This window comes from Maniola jurtina, chromosome 22, assembly GCF_905333055.1.
Source record: "Maniola jurtina chromosome 22, ilManJurt1.1, whole genome shotgun sequence".
Classification (NCBI taxonomy): Eukaryota; Metazoa; Arthropoda; class Insecta; order Lepidoptera; family Nymphalidae; genus Maniola; species Maniola jurtina.
The window spans coordinates 11,828,068-11,848,288 of NC_060050.1; the positions used below are offsets into that span (position 1 = coordinate 11,828,068).

Genomic DNA, 20,221 nt, shown 5'->3' on the forward strand with positions numbered 1-20,221 from the left:
TGTAAGATAACTATACCAAGTGGGATATTATATGAAAGGGCTTTACCTGTACTTCTAAAACAGATTTTTATTTATTTTTATGCATAATGATTTTTGATTCATCGGACAAAACGTTAAAAAAATACACGAATACAGAACCCTCGGTGCGCGAGTCTAGCAAGCACTTGGCCGGTTTTTTGGTAGATAAATACAAATTACTACCACTAGATGGAGACATCAAACGAGCCGCTGGATTCGGGCGGTGCAAGACCGTGGCGGTACAAGAGACCTATAATGTCCAGCTGTGGACGTCCACTCTATCGGATGATGATGATGATATTTAGTCTGCATACCAGCTACAGGAAAACTTTCCATTTAGCACTTGTCAGCCCATTAAGATTATTGCTCGTATATTTTTTACTGTTCCAACTTTATAGTCTGTTCTAAAGGTGTTTATTGTTTTTGTAAGCTTCCTACCGAACCCTGAATCACGATCGAGTTTTATGTTTACATATAAAATGTCTAAATCTGATTATTTATCGGATGTAGAGTCGACCAAAAATTTAGTAAGGCACAGTTAGAAATTCAGTAAAGTATGGTCAAAATGTTTTTAAGACCACGTCATCTGTAATCCTACTAAATATTATTAACGCGAAAGTTTGTATGTATGGATGTGTGGATGTTTGTTATTCTTTCACGCAAAAACTACTAGACGAATTTGGCTGAGAATAGAGATAGGTCACATCATCAGGATTAACACATAGACTACTTTTTATCCCCGAAAATCAATAAGTTCCTACGGAATTTTTAACCCCCGACCCAAAAAGAGGGGTGTTATAAGTTTGACGTGTGTGGCTTCGTAGCTCCTAAACTTATGAACCAATTTTAACAGGGCTCTCTCCGTCACTCGTTTCCACTCGTTTCATACAATCGTAGTTCCAATTTCATTTGAATATTAAGCAACCAAAGTCCATGAAATTTTGCAGACATATTCTAGAAACTAATATCTGTGTCTGTGGTGTTTTAGATTTTTCTAAAAATATGTAGTTTTAAAATTACAGGGGCTCAAAGATTTGTATGTAAACTTTTAAGACCGCGTAACTTTGAAACTGAATATTTTAACAGAAATCTGGAAAACCACAGACATAAATATTAGTTTCTAGAATATGTCTGCAAAATTTCATGGACTTTGGTTGCTTAATATTCAAATGAAATTGGAACTACGATTGTATGAAACGAGTGACGGAGAGAGCCCTCTTTATTTAGTCTTTTTTTGTTTGAAAGGTGGCTTGATCGAGAGTGTTCTTAGCTATAATCCAAGAAAATCGGTTCAGCCGTTTGGGTGTTATAAATTTTTAATTTACACTTGTTAAAGACTTATATCCACGCGAACGAAGTCGCGGGCATCAGCTAGTCAAACATATACTATTCAATAGACTGGCAACCGAGGCAGTAAGTTATAATATATAAGCATGCAAATAACTGTTACTATACAGAAATCACATAAACAAGGAATAAGGCCGGATTTTCCGGGAACATATTATAAAATATTATAAATCTCATAGTTGTTGTAATAGATTAAGATAATATATCTAAATATTGATTACCGCCATTTTAATTAATTTCCATAACGAATGTCATCAATAAATTGAATATTTAATTGCAATCACATTTCATTATCACGCCGGCTAATGGCTTTACTAACGCGAACCTGACCTTGTCCACGAATTGATTGATGTATAACATAACATGTTATCGACTAAATTGTTCAAATAAATCGTCACTTTATTCGAACATTGAACTCAGAGTTGCAACTCGAACGTAAATGCATGTTATTGGCCTGAGCAGGGAGTAATGTAATGTTAGGATGTGATTACGCAATGCATCATCCCGTGCAACAGTTTAATGTACTTAATATTATATACTAGCTTCTCCTTTCAGCAAAAGTTGCCTGGTAGAGATTGCTCCAAGCAATAAGGCCGCCTTTGCACACAATTGTTTTTTCTGTTTTCTTCTTTCTGTGTTTCCCTCCCTCTAAGTAATGGTAAAAGAAATTTTGAAATCGGTCCAGTAGTTTTTGAGCCTATTCAATACAAACATACAAAAATACAAAGGTTTCCTCTTTATAATATTAGTATAGATTAAAATTTACTTGAATAAAAATATTCTATTCTATTCTATTTATTTATTTTATCTACTGCTACCATACGTTGCAATGTGACGAATCATTCATCATCAACCCATCGCCGGCCCATTACTGAGCACCGGTTTCCTCTCAGAATGAGAAGGGTTTAAGGCCTAGTCCACCACATTGGCCGGACGCTGATTTGCATACTTTGACACGCCTTTAAGAGCATTTTAGAGATAACTCTCAGGCATGTAGGTTTCCTTTCAATATTAAAGCATAGGTATGCATTTAATTTCTCAAACCTGGCAATTTAATAGTGATGTAAAGTTTTAAATGATACAACACTATTAAAAAGTTATATTCGTATTAGTTCATTTGACGTGATTCAATCAGCAATCACATGATATAGCGATACCATTTGTGTTTATCGATAGTCTGGTGACGCGTATCCCGCGCGTCACTAGAGGCGCGATACGTGCGCCGGCGCACGTCGCGCGTCGAGTCGCGTCAGAGGAACGCGAAAATCTCCGAACAAGGCCGAACGATGACCTCCATGGTTTTGCGATGTTTAGATTTTCAGATAGTAAAATGAAATTTTCAGGATAAACACTCTTTCTCTTTCTGCGTCGTATCGCTCATTGCTGAGGGCCCTGACACCTTTCCTTTAATCGCATAATACAAATAGGTATACCTAAGAACAAGATAAGAACCTAAGAAGAAAGAAGGCATCCTTTTTAAATAAATGATGTCATCTTGTATAAATAATTGCATGTGAAGATGTCAAGAGTCAAAAGATTACCTGATTCATTATTTTTAAGGACAGAGTTATAGGTATTTCGAACTCTTAGATTATGATACTGCAAAGGTATGACGTGACTATAATACTTGCCTGTAAAACTGTAGTCAGTTCGTGATGAATTGTTTGTTTTCGGTAGATTAGAGGCAGGTTTACATCAGCATCAGACGCAGGCGTCGGAGCGGACAGAATCGATGCCGTGGAAGAAATCGAGCTGACAGCACAATCGTGCGTGCTGCGCAGCTAAGTGTGGGAGCTAAGTTCTATTCATGAAGACTCACAACTAATGGTAGAATGATCTTCTCTGAATCTTTACTTTAAAAAACCAGCCAAGTGCGAGTCAGACTCACGCACCGAGGGTTCCATACTCAGTTGTTTTTCCGACATTTTGCACGATAAATCAAAAACTGTTATGCAAAAAATAAATAAAAATCTGTTATAGAATGTACAGGTAAAGCCCTTTCATAATATGATACCCCACTTACAATACATCTTACTTTGAAAATTGAAAATACTAATTATTTGTTCATGAACACATTTTTATGTGATATAACCACACATTTACGGTTTTTAAATATTTCCTTTACTTTTCCTATACGATATTGCTACCTGCCTTTCATGATTCTAGATCAACAGAAAGTACCATATAGGTTTCGTGTTCTAGCTATCGCTGTATAGATATAGCCTGGAAAGGCCTGAAAGCCCTCGAAAGGCCTAATAGGCGTGAATGGCGCAGGACAGGCATGAGAGGCAATTTCTAGGGTCGTCGGAGGGCAAAACCTCGTAGGGTCACTACCAGAGAAAGTGCTAAAGTAAACAGTTTTAGGGCAAAGTCGGAGATCTACGGCATTTGTATACACGAAATACGCTAAGTCATCACTGCTTTATTTTTAATTTTCTTGTACAATTTCACCGGTTTTTTTTAAGAAAATATGCATGAAACTAATATAAATTATAGCTTCCCCATAGAAAGTCATGTCATCCAGTCATTATAAAGGCTAATCCTCACAACAATACAACAAGGATACCCGATTGTCTCACTATCGTATCAACACACGATAAGCGTCATTCACGTCCAATGTACAGAGCAGGTGATGATAAATTAAATCCCCATTGACAGCCAGGGACATGGCTGACCAAATAATATTACCACCATCTAAACACGAGAACACACTAGAGTTTTTGTCTCGTCGATTTCCCAGACAGTAGCCACGACGGACGATAGTAAAATTTACGTAGCACGCGTAGCACGGTAGAAAAATTTACTTTTCGAACTACTCGATTCATAACTTACTGACTTATTAATGTGATTTGCTAAAATTGACGATTCATCAAAACAAAGCAAAAAAATTTGTAAAAAACTGAGTTGTGTTTCGGCTAAAAATCTGAGATTTTTGTATGTTCTGGGAATTCTTGCTCCATTCCGCACTGGAGCATGGTGTTAAGTTTAAGCTTCGAATATTTCCCTTCTTTAAAAGAAAAGGGCTTTGTCCAGCATTAAGTATATTAATTTTATTATATCCTATGTCTAGAATTTCGACATATTGTATTCGGAGATAAGAAAAACCAGCACAAAGTACAATGGTACATATTATATCACAGATTAAAACATAATATTTACTTGATGTAAAGCTTCGAGGTTCTGAAGACCTCGAGATCGAGACCTTTATTTATTTATCATTGACTGTCTTCCTTTAGAGAATTCGATTCAATTTTTCGACACAGGATGGAGTAGGTGTGTTCATACGCTTAACTTGCATGGCGGTGGCCCTAGCCGGCCTTATTTTTGACAGCTACCAACTTTCTCCGTAATTATTATTTATACACTACAGTCCCACGTACCAGCCCTTATCTTCGAGTTCATAATTTTCATTACAGATCAGGGTTGCCACTAAGCAATGGAAAAAAACTGATGCATTTGTTTGACTCTACCAGTCCTAAATTGGTCATACTTAAATTAAAAAGCTCGATGAATCTAGCCGTAGGTAGGTATAACATTAAAAAGAATTATTTAATCGACATCAAAGATAAAAAAAATGGTCAACTTAAGTGCGTTGGACTCGCAAACGAAGGGTTCCGTACCCTTGTACAAGACTTAAGCACTTTTTAGTAATTTTTTCAATTTTCAAGGCGGTCATTTTGAAAATTTTATTATTTCTTGTTATAGCGGCAACAGCAATACACATTTCAACTCTCTACCTATTACGGTTAACGAGATACGAGTACAGCTCGGCGACAAACAGACAGATCGACGGACAGCCAAAAGCTGTAGAATCAATCAATCACACATGATTTATATCAATGTCATTTTTGTTTTCTCTTATTCCATCCCTGAATCGGTTACATTTCTGGTTGTATCGCCTTTATCTCTCGTAGATTAGGCGTCAGCGTCCGTAACTCCGCTTTAATCACCCGATCACCGTCAGGGCGACCTCGAACTGTGTTCAATTAAACATTAGAATATCTCATAACTAATGATGACTTCCGACACTGCACGGGTAATTGGAAACCCGTGCTAGTTTTGGGTTGAAAACATTGATATAAAAGTTCCGAAGATATCCACAACTGTACAATTTTCTAAAAAAAACTGTCAATTTGCGTGTCAGGCTGAGATCATAGAGCGCACTTTGACTTTGCTCAGACTTAAGACACTGTTAAAACGAGATAGCGTTATACTGCTGGCATAAATTTGACTCGTTTTAACTGAAACTTAAGTCTAAGCAAAGTCAAAGTGCGGTCTATAGACTTCAACCTCAGACTCCCACACGAAGGGTGTCAGAAATAATTTTTTTTAATGTTTTTATATCTTGGCAGCCAGTTTGTAATTTTTTATTATTTGTAGTTATACTGACAATGGAAATACACATTCTGTAAAAATTACAACTCTCAACCTATTACAGTTCACGAGGTAGAGCCTGCTGACAGACTGACATACAGACAGATAGAGGGACGGATGACAGCGGGGGCTTAGTAATAGAGCCTTGTTGGCGTCCTTTGGGTACAGAACCCTAAAAAAAAGACAATAGATACAAGTTCTCAGGATTTTTAATATACAAAGTATACATTAATTTATGCCCTCATGAATTTACACCTATCTTGTATATTTTGTATGTCAGTGTGTTAGAAGTATAATATATAGTTTACTATGACACAAGGTCGGTCCACTTATAGAATCATAGAATTATTGAATTTTAATAGTAAATACTTGAATTTATTGAGTTTGGTATACATCCGTGTGACAACATAAAGTATCGGCTTTCATACAACCGGTACGGTTATTTTAATTGAAATTTGATACTTGTATTACTCTCCTTATACAATAATAAACTGATTTTAAATCATACTGTATATATTATTATGATCTTTATGAACCGTAGCTACTAAAATCGTTAGACTTAAGTACAAAATAATATTCCCCTATCAAAAGCAAAATTTATTTCATGTAGACTAAAATGTCTCAGACTTATGCTTCGTCTGGGACCGGGCGCTACTCTGATCTGTACTACCATCTATATTTTCAGTTTTCATGTTTTTTTTTTATTGTTTGAGCATAATATTCCCTTTAATTCTTCGATTTAGGGATACCAAATAATTTGGGTATTCCTGAAGGCAGTATAACGCATAGGTTCTATAAAATGTTTTCTATATGCCAAGGTGTTATTACGCATTTAAAATGCATTAGGAATCAATGCGGATAAACGTTACTGGTCAGAAAAGGGAAGTTATACGTCAAATTCAAGTTTAAACCAGCTACTCGTCCCGTCGTTTATTGGATTAATAACAACAATTAGCTCGCGACGCGTCTGTCCGCGTGTGTGGTCCTCGCGTGACTGACGCAATTATGGCGGGAAAGATTGCGCCACTAGCGCCATCTGCAATTTATGTTTACTCGGATGTGGTTCCAATTTTGAAATTAAATGTTTGTAGCCAACGAGCGCGTGTGATTGATAACTAAACGTGACATAAATGACATGCATAATATAATATGTACTAGCACAGGGGTTGTCAAACCTATTCGTATGTTCTTACCAACTTTTTAACATTGTATACCTACTGTTTATAAGGCACATCTACTAACAAATAGTGCATAGCAAAATATTATACAATAATATTTAGAATAACTATTTGTGCATTGAAATAGTTTAAGAACTTAGAATGAATAAATGATATAATAAGTATAATAAGTAAAATATCATTTGAGCTAAAAGTGGTGATAGCCTAGTGGTCCATACATCAGCGTACTATTCGACGGGTCCGGAGGGTGGTTCCGGGTCTGGTTATGCTTTGTAATTCACTAGCGACCCGTTCCTGCTTCGCACGGATAGCTTATTAAAATTCCATAGGGACCTCTTATTTTTTGAAAATAAAATATAGCCTATGTTACTCAGGAGTAATGAAGCTTTCTACTGCTGAAAGAGTTTTCAAAATCGGTTCAGTACTTCCAGAGATTATCCCCCACTAACAAACTTACAAACTTTACCTCTTCTTTTTAATACGAGTAATAGTATAGATTTACCTACAGTTAACCTAAATAGCAGATATTTGTGGGAGATACAATATGAGAGCGCATGGAAATCCGATAAGTTCAATGGTGACATGGTCATTCTGTGGTTTGTCCCAGATTCCAAGATATTGACACGAAAAGAACATATTATATCTATGTTCAGGAATAAAGACGTACTTATCTACTGACAGTTTTTGTATATTATTTTAGGCGAAAATATCATTCGATGGAAAATATAGAGTAAAAATTTACAATCAAGAAAATGAAAATAATCTAAATATATTTATTTTTGCAATACTTCAAAGGATAAAACCTTTGTTATCTATGGATAAAACTTAAATGGGTGTGTAGAATGCATAATTTACGTTGGTAAATAAATCTATTGATCCTTTGCAATGAGTTGAGATCATTGCTCTAAAACTATACATACTAAGTAGGTATAATATTATGCTCTATTCGCAATATTAATAAAACACAAAGCTAATATCTATTATCTTTATAGCTCTAATAAAGTATTGAATAAATAAAATAGATAAAGAAATCGTGATCCACCAATATTCATAAATGCATTCGACTTTGATATACAGCGTGTTTCAAAATACTTAGTTCAATTTTATTTTATTCATAATATTATTTCAAACAGGTCCTCCTTTTTACACGACTGCCCAAAAAAAGAGTTTTTTATGTATGTGAGTTTCTTTGTCTAAGGAAAACCTGACTGACTGATCAACGCACAGTTCAAACTACTAGACGGATCAGGTTGAAATTCAGCATGCAGATAGTTATTGTGAGGAAACATCCGCTAAGAAAGGATTTTTTTAAATTCAATCTGTACAAAAACTAAAACTTTGTAGTTCGTTTTCTGTCAAGGCAGTCGTGTTTTTTAATTTTTTTTTATATTATGTATTGTTGTTAACCTCCCTGGCGCAGTGGTTAGCGCTGTGGTCTGGTCTGGTGGGAGGTTTCGGCCGTGGCTAGTTACCACCCTACTGGCAAAGCCGTGCCGCTAAGCCATTTAACGTTCCAGTACGATGCCGTGCAGAAAGCAAAGGAGTATGGGTTTAATGAAAACTGCCATACCCCTTCCAGGTTAGCACGCTTCCATCTTAGACTACATCATCACTTACCACCAGGTGGGATTGTAGTCAACGACTAATTTGTATCTGAAAAAAAAAAACCAGCCTGTATAGTATTTTAAGATGCGATCGTGTCGATTGCGCGGCAGATACGCCGCCTCGCGCCTCGCGCCTCGCGTCGCCTCGGCTTAATTAAGTTATCCGCCTTTATTGCCGGCCTCAGCGCGGAAGAACAAAGGATCAATCTGCAATTAAGATAAACATCACTTTGTTACGTAATTTATCATATTTCGCCGGCTATTTATGAGTTCGGCGAACATTTTGGAACTTTTAAAGGAATTTTACAGATTTTGCTTCATTTTCATCTGACGGCGGTATTAGCACGAAAATTGGGACTGTAACTTTGCTACAATCGCTTTGCTCTAACTGCGCTGTCAATCTGTCAATATTGAGTAACTGTTAATATTGAGACTACATAACTACATGATGCCCGCGACTTCGTCTGCGTGGATTTAGATTTATTTCCACTTTGATTTTCCGGGAAAAAAGTAGCCTGTGAGCGTCCTCAGGATGCAATTTACCTCTGTACCAAATTACGTCAAAATCGGTTAAACGGATAGATAGACTGTGAAAAGTTGATAGATAGACACACAGACACATTTTCGCATTAATAATGGTAACAAATTCCCCTTTTAACTCAAATGAGTAAAAACCACTTTACATCAGGAAACAGTAGTTCCATACAAGTGTTTATTCCTTGACATAACTCAAAGTCATTAACTTAACGCACGGGAACCATTCGCGTCGCCACACATTAGGGGACACCATAAAATGCCACGTTTTACCCTTGTATGGTACACCATGAAATGTATGGATGCCCTCACTGGTATATAAGGGAAGGAAACCATGCATATCGATCTAGGAAAAATAAAAATAAAGCACAGAATTCATAGAAAATCAAATCTTTTTTTTAACTCTCTTTTTCTCTCTCTCATTACATAGTACTAACTTGAAACCTTTCAATTAGGAAGTACCTTCTCTAGTACTTAAAAATTCTTTGGTTGAACTTAAACTAAATTGACGGACCTTAATCTATATTATAACCTGTGCTATATATGTATAACCTATCTTTTAAGCTTTGAGTTTAGAGATGGTGTATAATAGAAGTAGTCACATTGTTTTTTTATTTAGGGTTTCTAGCCAGCAACATCCTGCTAAATCCTAAGTTTGGCATCTCATTCTGTTACACGTCATTCTTCTCGCTTACTAAAAAACTTACACTGAAGATGGAAATATCTTAGCCTTAATAATTCCCATAACGTATGACGTTTCCTACTTCGAACAGCTACCTATTACCAATTTAGAAACCGCGTAAAATTCGCAAGGCATTCCTGAGCGTCGTGCCTTGTATTGTCATGCTAACATTACGGCCCATTGCCCATGGCAGCCATTAGAGCTTATTCTACGTTTTCTGGAAGCCGTGGCGATGATGGTTATTGTTTGATGAGATATGGGATGGCGGATGCCCATGTTGGAATTGAAAAGGGGTTTACAAAGTGAGCAATTATGGTACTTTAGGTAGCTTTACTCGGGAGTAAAGGATAATATTTTAAAATTACCGATTTAGGATGACTTTAGGAGTACATAAATGTAGGTGTACTCCATAACTAGGAATTCTAAAGAATTTAAAGCATACTATTACGAAAACTTTATGTAAACTATAAAGCTATTACCTACTGTGAAATGTTTCTATTCAGTTCAGTACATTCCTACAGCATAATAAGTTATAATATGCTTTAGGCCAGTTGTATGACGGTTGGTTAAAGTTCTTTCTTTAATTGTATACTTCATCGCCGAGGGTAGTGTCCCCTTACCATCACATAATGGGTATGACTACTATAATAACTTGACAATTTCTGTTTTATTATGCAGGGTGTAATCAGAACGCTAGCAAAAACTTTGCGATATTATTATACTACCTAAACACTATCCAATACCAATAACCATTTGCCTTATACTTGTAGTTTAAGTGATATAATATTTTTCAAATACGCAATGTACAGCGCGTAAAACTCGGGGTCAGTGCCCCGTCTACGACGCAGCATTGACCTTGCGGCACCTAACTACGCAACTTTAATTGATTTCTAGCGTCAGTCAGATGTTTTATTTGCAATACATTGCAAAATTTAAAAGAATATAGATTTTTTAAAGATCTCGTTTTTTTGGTGGTTTTGTATCAGTAATATCATCTACTACTATCGTTCTTATTATATCCTGCATGCATTCGTTGTATGAACCCGTAATAATGTGTGTCCTTCTGTTTGTTGCAGCGATACTTCAGCGTGCGACGTACAAAGTCGGCCTCCTGACGATCCAGGGGGTCTCCACTTGCCTCTACCTCTGCATGGATGCCTGCGGGTTTCAATACGCTAATGTAAGTACCTTACCTTACGTTGCCTTACCTCACCTTATCTTACTGTTACAATGTAAATATAACTACCTACAGAAACATAAGACTCAGTCTCTAAAAGTGGTTGAAGACCTAGACCCTTATTCATTGAGAGCCTGTTGACTGCTTAGGTATCCAAGCAAACTTAGGTAGGTATGCTTTGCTTAGCAAGAGAAAGCCTATAACTTTGCTTAGGTATGAATTGACCCTAAAAACAAGCAAAGGTTGGTTGCAAAACTCTGTGCAACCCAAACTGGTGACTGGTAAATTTTTAAGTGGTCTTAAATAGTTTAAACGGTAATCTTACGTTAACCGCCTGATGTGTAATTCACCCTAAGTCATTTAAATAATGTACGTAGGTACATCTTGTCAACAAATAATTATTAAATCAAAGTTAACAGATCTTGTATGAAAATATGCCACAGATAATTCATAAAGAATCGCGACGCACACAAATTAAGACTGCCTTTAGGTAGAGTCTAGATCTAAGACTTAGGTGCCTACTACCTACGTCCTCTGCAAATAATATGATTATTTTTTTACTGGAAACATTTTCATATTCAATGGAAGATTGATATAATATAACGCTAAGGTATCATCGAAATATTAATAAAACTCAATCATAATATCATGAACTTTATTATAATAAAAATACAGCTGTGTCGAATTGCCAAGTGACCCGTATTTTACGGGTTACCCCGTATTTCAGGGTAGGATAATAAAGAAACCCGTTATTGCGAAAATAAAATACGTGGTAAATAAAGCTCCCGTATATTTCACAAATTCAGTCAGAGCTGGCTGGCGAAACCAAACGGTGACGTTTTGTGCAGTAGAAAGAATATTTTACTTGTGCGGCAGCCGGCAATGCGTAGACCATAGACCAATACCCGCGTAGCCGAAACTGACTCTGTCGGTCTATTAATACTGTGAAGACGGGTAATATTAAGTTAACATGCAAAGATTTTTGTACATTTGTTTCACAAAATGAAAGGCTGTTTCTTCAAACAATAAGTAATTAGAAAAATATATATGTAAAACACTATCTCCCGGAAAAACTCTAAAACACGTATTTTTGATACTGGTAGCTCATAAATCAAGAAGTGGCAAGTGGCAACCTTAGATGTAGGTAGGTATGGTTACCACAAAATCAACATAAATCAATCTCCCCGCAATTCGGCCGCGCAGGCATACCAATAAAATTAATGTCACCAATCAAAATCACTCTTAATCATTGATACACTCTTGATGAACTGAATGTGAAACAATCGCAATCAACGATCGCGGTTTTTAGGGTACCTTCAAAGGAAAAACGGAACCCTTATAGGATTGAACGGAACGGACTTTGTTGTCCGTCTGTCTGTCCGTCTGTCGTGCCTGTCAAGAAAACTTATAGGGTACTTCCCGTTGACCTAGAATCCTGAAAATGGTAGGTAGGTAGATAGCACAAGTAAAGGAATAACTCCGAAAACAGAGAATTTATGGTAATACAAAGATGGCGCTGTTGTCATTAACTTGCAGTGTTGTACATAAAAATATTAAAATATTTTGTACGGAACCCTTCGTATGCGAGTCCGACTCGCACTTGGCCGGTTTTTTATTGAACTGATGAAGCCTTGGCATAGTTATTAATGAATCAAACAACGCGACGTGTGTGTTTATTCGACTGACGTTAGCTCGTAAACTCTTCTAGTAAACATGCAATGAGTGACTGAACTCTGGCGACCTCGCCTATAACTGCTATGGGGAACAAACGTCTTGAAAGCAAAAGTTGGTTTTTTTACCCGACTGCGGCAAAACCAAAAGGAAGGGTTATGATTTTAGCAGTCTATGTATTTCTATTCAGAGACATGTTAGCCCTTGACTGCAATCTCACCTGGTGGTAAGTGATGATGCAGTCTAAGATGGAAGTGAGCTAACCTGGCCTTTTCATTAAATCCATACTTCTTTGATTTCTACCCGGCATCGTACCGGAACGTTAATTCGCTCGGCGGTACGGCTTTGCCGGTAGTTAGCCGAAAGACTTGCACTATGGATACTTAGATATGTATCCATACCTACCTAAACCCACCTAAATACCTAACTAAATATACTTATAAAAGAAAAAGACGACTAACTGACTGACTGATCTGTCAACGCACATTTCGAACTACTAAACGGATCGGGCTGTTTAGCATGCTATTATGACGTAGACAACCGCTAAGAAAGGATTTTTGAAAATTCAACCCCTAAGGGGAGTGAAATTGGGGTTTGAAATTTATGTAGTCCACGTGGACGAAGTCGCGGGCATAAGCTAGTTGATATAAGATGTTTTGGTTAACGCCAAGCTTGCCTTGGGTTCAAATATAAACCTTTGTTTACAGTGGCGACGCCATAACATTTAATGAAGTGGTAAATAGTCCATTACAGTTGTGGTCGGCACGGTGGTGGTACCCTTACCCGGAGTCATTCGTTAATCGTTAATTACGTAATTAAGATAACGAAGTCATCTATACTTCAATGGTTTGTCTGTTTCATGTTAAGGACACTGTCAGAGTTCTGAGTTTTATACGTATATTCACTGTACTCTGTAAGATGAATTGAATCTTACGTGTAACTAGGAGTGTGCCTATATACCTATAGTAGATTTGAAACCGTTTGGAGCCTTATTTCAATGGACCTCTGCTCGCGACGCGGCGCCAAGGAGACTGCAGTGCCAGCGACAAAGATCCGCAGAAACCGTCGGAATATGATCTGGAGCCAATTCCCCTGGCTTTAAGCTATAGATACCTACTAGCTGATGCCTGCGACTTCGTCCGCGTGGATTCAGGTTTTTAAAAATCCGGTGGGAACTCTTTGATTTTTCGGGATAAAAAGTCCCTATGTCACTCTCCAGTTCTTTAATAACTTTACTGACTTCGATTTGATTACTATCCCAAGTGTAACCTGTAACACAATACTTTTTCCATAAAGCCGGCGTCATAATAGAACTTTCACCTCGCCGCGATCATCGATCATCGATAGATCAATAAATTCCTCTCAGATCAGTCGATAAGCATAATATACTGTAATAGACTTCATTGTTGATTCACTTTAAATAGCCCTAATATCTCTATGTCCAAACAATAAATATATCGATAGGTATCGATATAATTTATCGGATTTTGATTTCAAAACGACCACGATTCAACATTTCATCATTTTTTGTAAGGGTTTGGTCAAACAAAAACGTATGGAATGCATTTCAAATGAGAAAAAAACAAAAAACATCGTGAGGAAACCTGCATGGCTGAGAGTTCTCCATAATATTCTCAAGGGTGTATAAAGTCTGCTAATCGGTACTAGACCCGAATATTACTATAGAAAACCTTCTCATGCTAAGAGCAGACCCGTGCTCAGTAGTGAGCCGGGAATGGGTTGTTGATGATGATGATGATGATCATTTGTTTTACAAAGCTAGTATCAAAGAAATACCTCAAGGAAAAAGCATGTGCCATCCACTTGTAAGTCGTAAGCGGTTAATTTGAGTGGGTGTATAAACTACATGTTAGTTACTTGTTAACATCATGGTTTTGGGTTTATAGCTTTGATGTTATTTTGATAACTACAACCATTGAGTTACAGTTCATAGAGGTGCAGACCTCATAAATTGAACGCCAAAGAAGAGCCCACACTTAATTAAACAAAGAGGCTATAGAACTGATATAGTTCTTTAATTAAACTTAATTACAAAAACTTTCGACTCGCGCATTATATGGGACTAGCTGATGACCGCGGCTTTGTGTGCGTGGATTTAGGTTTTTAAAAATCCTGTGTTACTCTTCAGGTCTTATATACAATATAATAAACCACGGCAATCCGTTGCTCCGTTGCAACGTGATTGCAGGAAAAATCAATAAACAAACACTTTCCCATTTATAATATTATGGGTAGTGCTTAACAGCCCAGATCTGGGTATGATTAAATTGCTGCTTTCTAAAGTTTTTGTGGTAAGACCAATTACGTTAATCTCTTTTCCTTTTTTAGGAATCTTACAATATATATTATAGACTATTCACATATAGCTATTTTTTTGTCTTTAGTAAACCGTTATTTCTCTCAAATAGTTTAAGATACTTTGATTGTAAAATAATGTGTCCCTTAAAAATATCAGAATAGAAATAATATTGGCACTTATTGTTATTTTTATCCATCAGGCAGGTTCAGACCGTTTTACGAAACATAACCACATCTAATAAATAAATATAACACCTCTCTTACAAGCATTTTAATTCTCTAAACGTGTTAATTTGGGGTTTTAATAAAACCTTTTCGTGGGAAGCTCTGACTATCAAATAAAACAATTATATGGGCTTAATTTAATAAGTTTCTTAACTATGGTGGATATGATATTTTTACTATTTTAGATTAAAATCACTGTTTAAGGCGTACTACACACTAGCGTTTTTGGACTCATCTGTTTTTTTCTTTTTACTTGTGATAAGAAAACTATTCTTGTCTTCGCATGATTATGAAGACTCAACAAAATCCGTTTAACGCTCTCAAATAAACAGGTACTATGGGATAATAACTATACCTACTAATACTTAAAAGTATAAACTATGAATATTTAGACTATACTATGTATGATTAATGACCAATTTTTCAATGTCAAATAGGTAATGTTTAACTGATGAATAAAGCCATTTTATTTTCGGATTAGAAATCTTTCAAAATATCAAAACTTTATTTGACGATTTAAAAATTCAACCTTATTTTTGTTCCTTAAATTTCAAATTAAAAATGTTCAAAATTAATTCTGTAAAGAAATTCATCGGGATTGATTCTAGTGTTGTATATGAATGCTAAAACAAGAAACTCCATAGTTACTCTGTATTCACTAAGTAGGTGACTCGATTTATGCATGACTACATGAATAATTCAATGCATAATTCATTCTATATTGATTCAATTTTCAATTTAGCCTGCTTGAGTTGCAATGCTAATAAATCATCTCTAGTTTCTACTAGCGGTGTGCCTTTATTTATTCAAAGCCTAATTCTTTGTTTGCTTTGAAAAATAAAAAAATCACGCCTGACAGGCGCCATATTGATTTTTTCCCAAAAATTTATAGCCAGTATCAATCGGGATACTATAAGGATTGCAAAGATACCCACCCCATACATCTTAAAATGTTCAGGCATTTACAAGTTATGATGGAAAATGAAATACATGAACCTTGAAAACATTACTCACGCCTTTTTTGTACAGTTGTGTAGAAAGTAACATGATTCTTAGCTAATCACTCACTACCCATATTATAATTTACGAAAGTGTCTGTTAATTTGTCCTTCAAACATATTGCAAGAGAGCAACGGATTGACGTGAATTTTTCATAAGTATAGCTGTTAAAGACCTCAAGAGTAATACAGGTCACTTTTTGTCCCGAAAAATCAAAGAGTTCCCACGGGAATTTATTAAACTAAATCCACGTAACGAAATATTGAAATGAGTAAAAACGCACGTAAAACGCTATGCAATAAAAACGCACGTAAAACGCTATGCAATAAAAACGCACGTAAAACGCTATGCTTAAAAACGCACGTAAAACGCTGCGTAACCGTCCGTCAGTAAGCAGCCATTAATGTAATATTAGGTTCCGCGTACCGCGGCGTTGATAGAGTCGGGAAAGGTGTTCTGGTTTTGGCCCGTCATCGGATCTGAGTGTGGGCTAACCATACGTTTATTCGTAATACATATTGGTTATGTAGTTTGCATCCATACTTCCACCATACTAATATATAAATGCGAAAGTGTGTCTGTCTGTCTGTCTGTTAGCTTTTCACGGCCCAATTTTGATAAAACTTGGTACAGAATTAGCTTACATCCCAGGATAGGCAACATTTTATCCCAGAAAATTAAAGAGTTCCCACGGGGTTCTTAAAGGCCCATCTGTTTAACCGATTTTTATGGGTACAGAGATAGCTCGCGTGCCGGAGATTGAGATAAACAACTTTTTATCCCGGAAAATCAAAGAGTTCACACGGGATTTTAAAAAACCTAAAACCACGCAGTCGCGGGCATCAACTAGTAATCTAGAAATTATATATTTCATCATAGTCACCATGATCAACGCATTGCCGGCTCATTACTGAGTCCGAGTCTCTGCGCAGAATCAGAAGGGTTTGGTTACAGTCTAGCACGTTGGCCGAGTGCTAATTGGCGGACTGGCAGAATCACATATTACGTACAATCAAAGGCCGTAATTCGTTTAGCACCTTAATGATCATATTCGCGTGACACGGTTATGCACATGCGTTAGGTGTGTGTGGCGTGTTTATAGAAAAAGGTCATAAGTGCGACAGGTTTTGATGCAATAGTTTTGCTTGCTACTCAAATTCTGACGCCAACCGTACCTCGGACAAAGTCGTGGGCAAGAGCTATAGTAGAAAGATCGTAGCTAAAGTCTAGACTAAACCAGTCAATGTCAAAAAAAATATAGTATAGAGCTGTAAATAATTGTAATATCTTTAAAACTAGTTCACTTAACATAACTAGAGTTGTTTATAATTAAATTTATAGCCTAGTAATGTACTAAGCTTGTATGTCCGGCTGTTAGCCATATCATTACGTGTAATGCGTCTATATATTACTGGTTTACATCGATTGAGCCTCGTAGAGATAAGAAAGTGTAACAATTCCCACCCTGGTCCTGACTCAGTGTGTAGGAGGCTTAAGAGCCTATAAAAAGTTATTGCGAACTACATAGAGTTTTGGGTGGTGGGCGCTCTTTTCTGGCTAAATTATGTCATACTTCTTAATACCAAGAAAAAGAAAAAATCTTTTATCTTGTGAAGAAAAAAACCCGGCCAAGTGCGAGTCAGACTCGCGCACCGAGAGTTGCGTACTCGGGAATTTTTTCCGATATTTTGCACAATAAATCAAAAACTTATTATGCATAAAAATAAATTAAAATCTGTTTTAGAATGTACAAGTAAAGCTCTTTCATTTGTTATCTCACTTTGAAAATTGGAAATACGAATTATTTGTCTATGAAACATTTTCATTTTTTTGTATGATATAACCACAAATTCACGGTTTACAAATTTTTTCTTTTACTTGTGCTATAAGAACTACTTGCCAAATTTCATGATTCTAGGTCAACGGGAAGTACCCTATAGGTTTTCTTGACAGACACGACAGACAGACAGCAAAGTGATTCTATAAGGGTTCCGTTTTTCCTTTTGAGGTACGATACCCTAAAAATAACCAAAACAAACCCCAGTCGAAGTCATTAGCTTTCTATTAGTATGCATTAAGAATGCCATCAACACTCAACCCCGCAATGCATCCCTGCATGCGCTGACAGCAATAACTTATCTTCGTTACATCTGCTCGCCCCCGGCTGACGCGCCGGCGCTACTGTTACGCTAATGATTCTTACAAGTGTTATTTTTTCGCTTTGATGCTTACGACCATGCGTAAGGATGGTTCCCCGCTCGACTTTTAATACAATAATTATAAAATACTAGCTGATACTAATTGAAACTTTGTACCTACAGTATTGTCGGGAGATCATGACGACACCTGCAATTTAAAACATTGTAACTCATTTTTCACAACTTTTCAGGAGAGCGATTTAAACATTCAAAATATTCTCACTTTGTTCCTAAAAGTCCTAGCGTCTTCCAATTTTGTAAATATAAGTAAAAAGGGATTATCTACATTTCTGTATGACTAATAATTGTTGTTTACTTATGTATTTTATATGTTTTTATGACTTACAATGATTTTTCATTAAAAACTGGTTTCCAAATTACAGTTGTAACTCAGACATACAGTGCAATTTAGTAGGGCAATAACTAATTTACCGAGAAAAATAATTGTAAGTCTGAGTTACAATGGATAATATTTATTTTAATACATAGTTGGAGTTACCATAAAAATAAAAAATGAATTAATTTGCATTGTTTTTATTATTATAGTTCCAAAATATCAAAATAAACCTAAAGTTAATCAATCTTTACATTTAGGTTTACATAGGTTGTAAGTTTTACAAAGTAAAGTAACAATAATCATAGATTTTCAATTATTTTAATAAGCGTTTAAGGACGTACAACAGTTGCCTTTAGGCTTTATTGTTTTTGCGTGGAAGTAGGGGAAAATTGTCTTTTGTGACAGAGTGATGGCTTGCTTTACCCTCCAATTTCACGCAGCTACATTAAAGTTAGACAGAAACTGTAAACTGTGAATAATAGACATTTTAAATCTTCATTGAAAATTAACCATCAATGAATCAGCCTTTACAATTTAGAAAAATGTCTGTGTTACATTCCTGTCATACTTTATTGTAGTTGCCGTAAACTGGTAGGAGAAGCAAGTCATGCAAGCAATCGCTATGACTCAGAGTTTTAAGACAAAGACAGAGCAATCATTTTCCCTATGCTTTCTCGCAGGTTTATAAATTATTTGCGTGAAAGCGGAGGGAAAATGATCGCTCTATCTTTGTCTTATAACTCTGAGTCAGAGCGATTGCTTGCTTCTCCTTCTAGTTCAAGCAACTACAATAAAGTTTGACAGGAATGTAACACAGACATTTTTGAATCTTCATGGGAACTAGGGATATCAACCAATCACTTTCTAATTTTTATTCAACTAATTAAAATCAGTCATAATAAACCTCGACAATATAATGTAAAGATCCTGTTAAACATGTTTAAATATGTGGGCGCTGGTGGTAGGTGAAGAAAGTGGATAAGCTCTCTCATTGTTTCTTTTACAAAAGATAAGGTATTTTGTTAAAGAACAATGAGTAAGAGCTGTTGCTTTCTTCACCGTTAAATGGCACTCACATTTAAATATGTTTGACGGGAACTAAATACAGCAACAAAAAACTTATTCTTTATAATTTATGCATCAAAAAATAGACACAATTAGGTACCTATTAATCAGACTCACTTGCATTTGGTACGTTTGAGCTCAAATGAGGCAAATTTATAAAATAATCATGATAGATATCTGGAATAGCTTTGCTATTGCACAAATTTATTAAATCTTTATATTTTGCAGCAGATATAGGCAAGAGCGCGTTATAAGCCTTTGGAATGTTAATATTTTGATCATTGTTTTAAGGTTCCTTTACACTATGACGAGTACCTGATCGAACAGAAACTTGAGCTATATTTATAGACATCTTAGTGTCACTTAAGAATCATATTGAAAAGTAATTATGTTTGGTAAGCTACTGATAAATTTAATGTGCATAATTTTACTCCAGGTTACTTTTACATTGTTAATATCGCGATCCCAATTTTTGTAAAATGATAACAGCTAT

General features: G+C 36.0%; 1 protein-coding gene across 2 annotated transcripts in view; it reads left to right on the top strand.

Moving 5' to 3' along the window:
• The window catches only part of LOC123876881 (fibroblast growth factor 10), a 248,910-nt gene that overhangs the window by 186,065 nt on the left and 42,624 nt on the right, over nt 1-20,221 (top strand). For both annotated transcript variants that reach the window (XM_045923281.1, XM_045923282.1), the window contains exon 4: nt 10,814-10,917. In XM_045923281.1, coding sequence (XP_045779237.1) covers nt 10,814-10,917 — 104 coding nt within the window. The remainder of the gene's footprint in view (nt 1-10,813; nt 10,918-20,221) is intronic.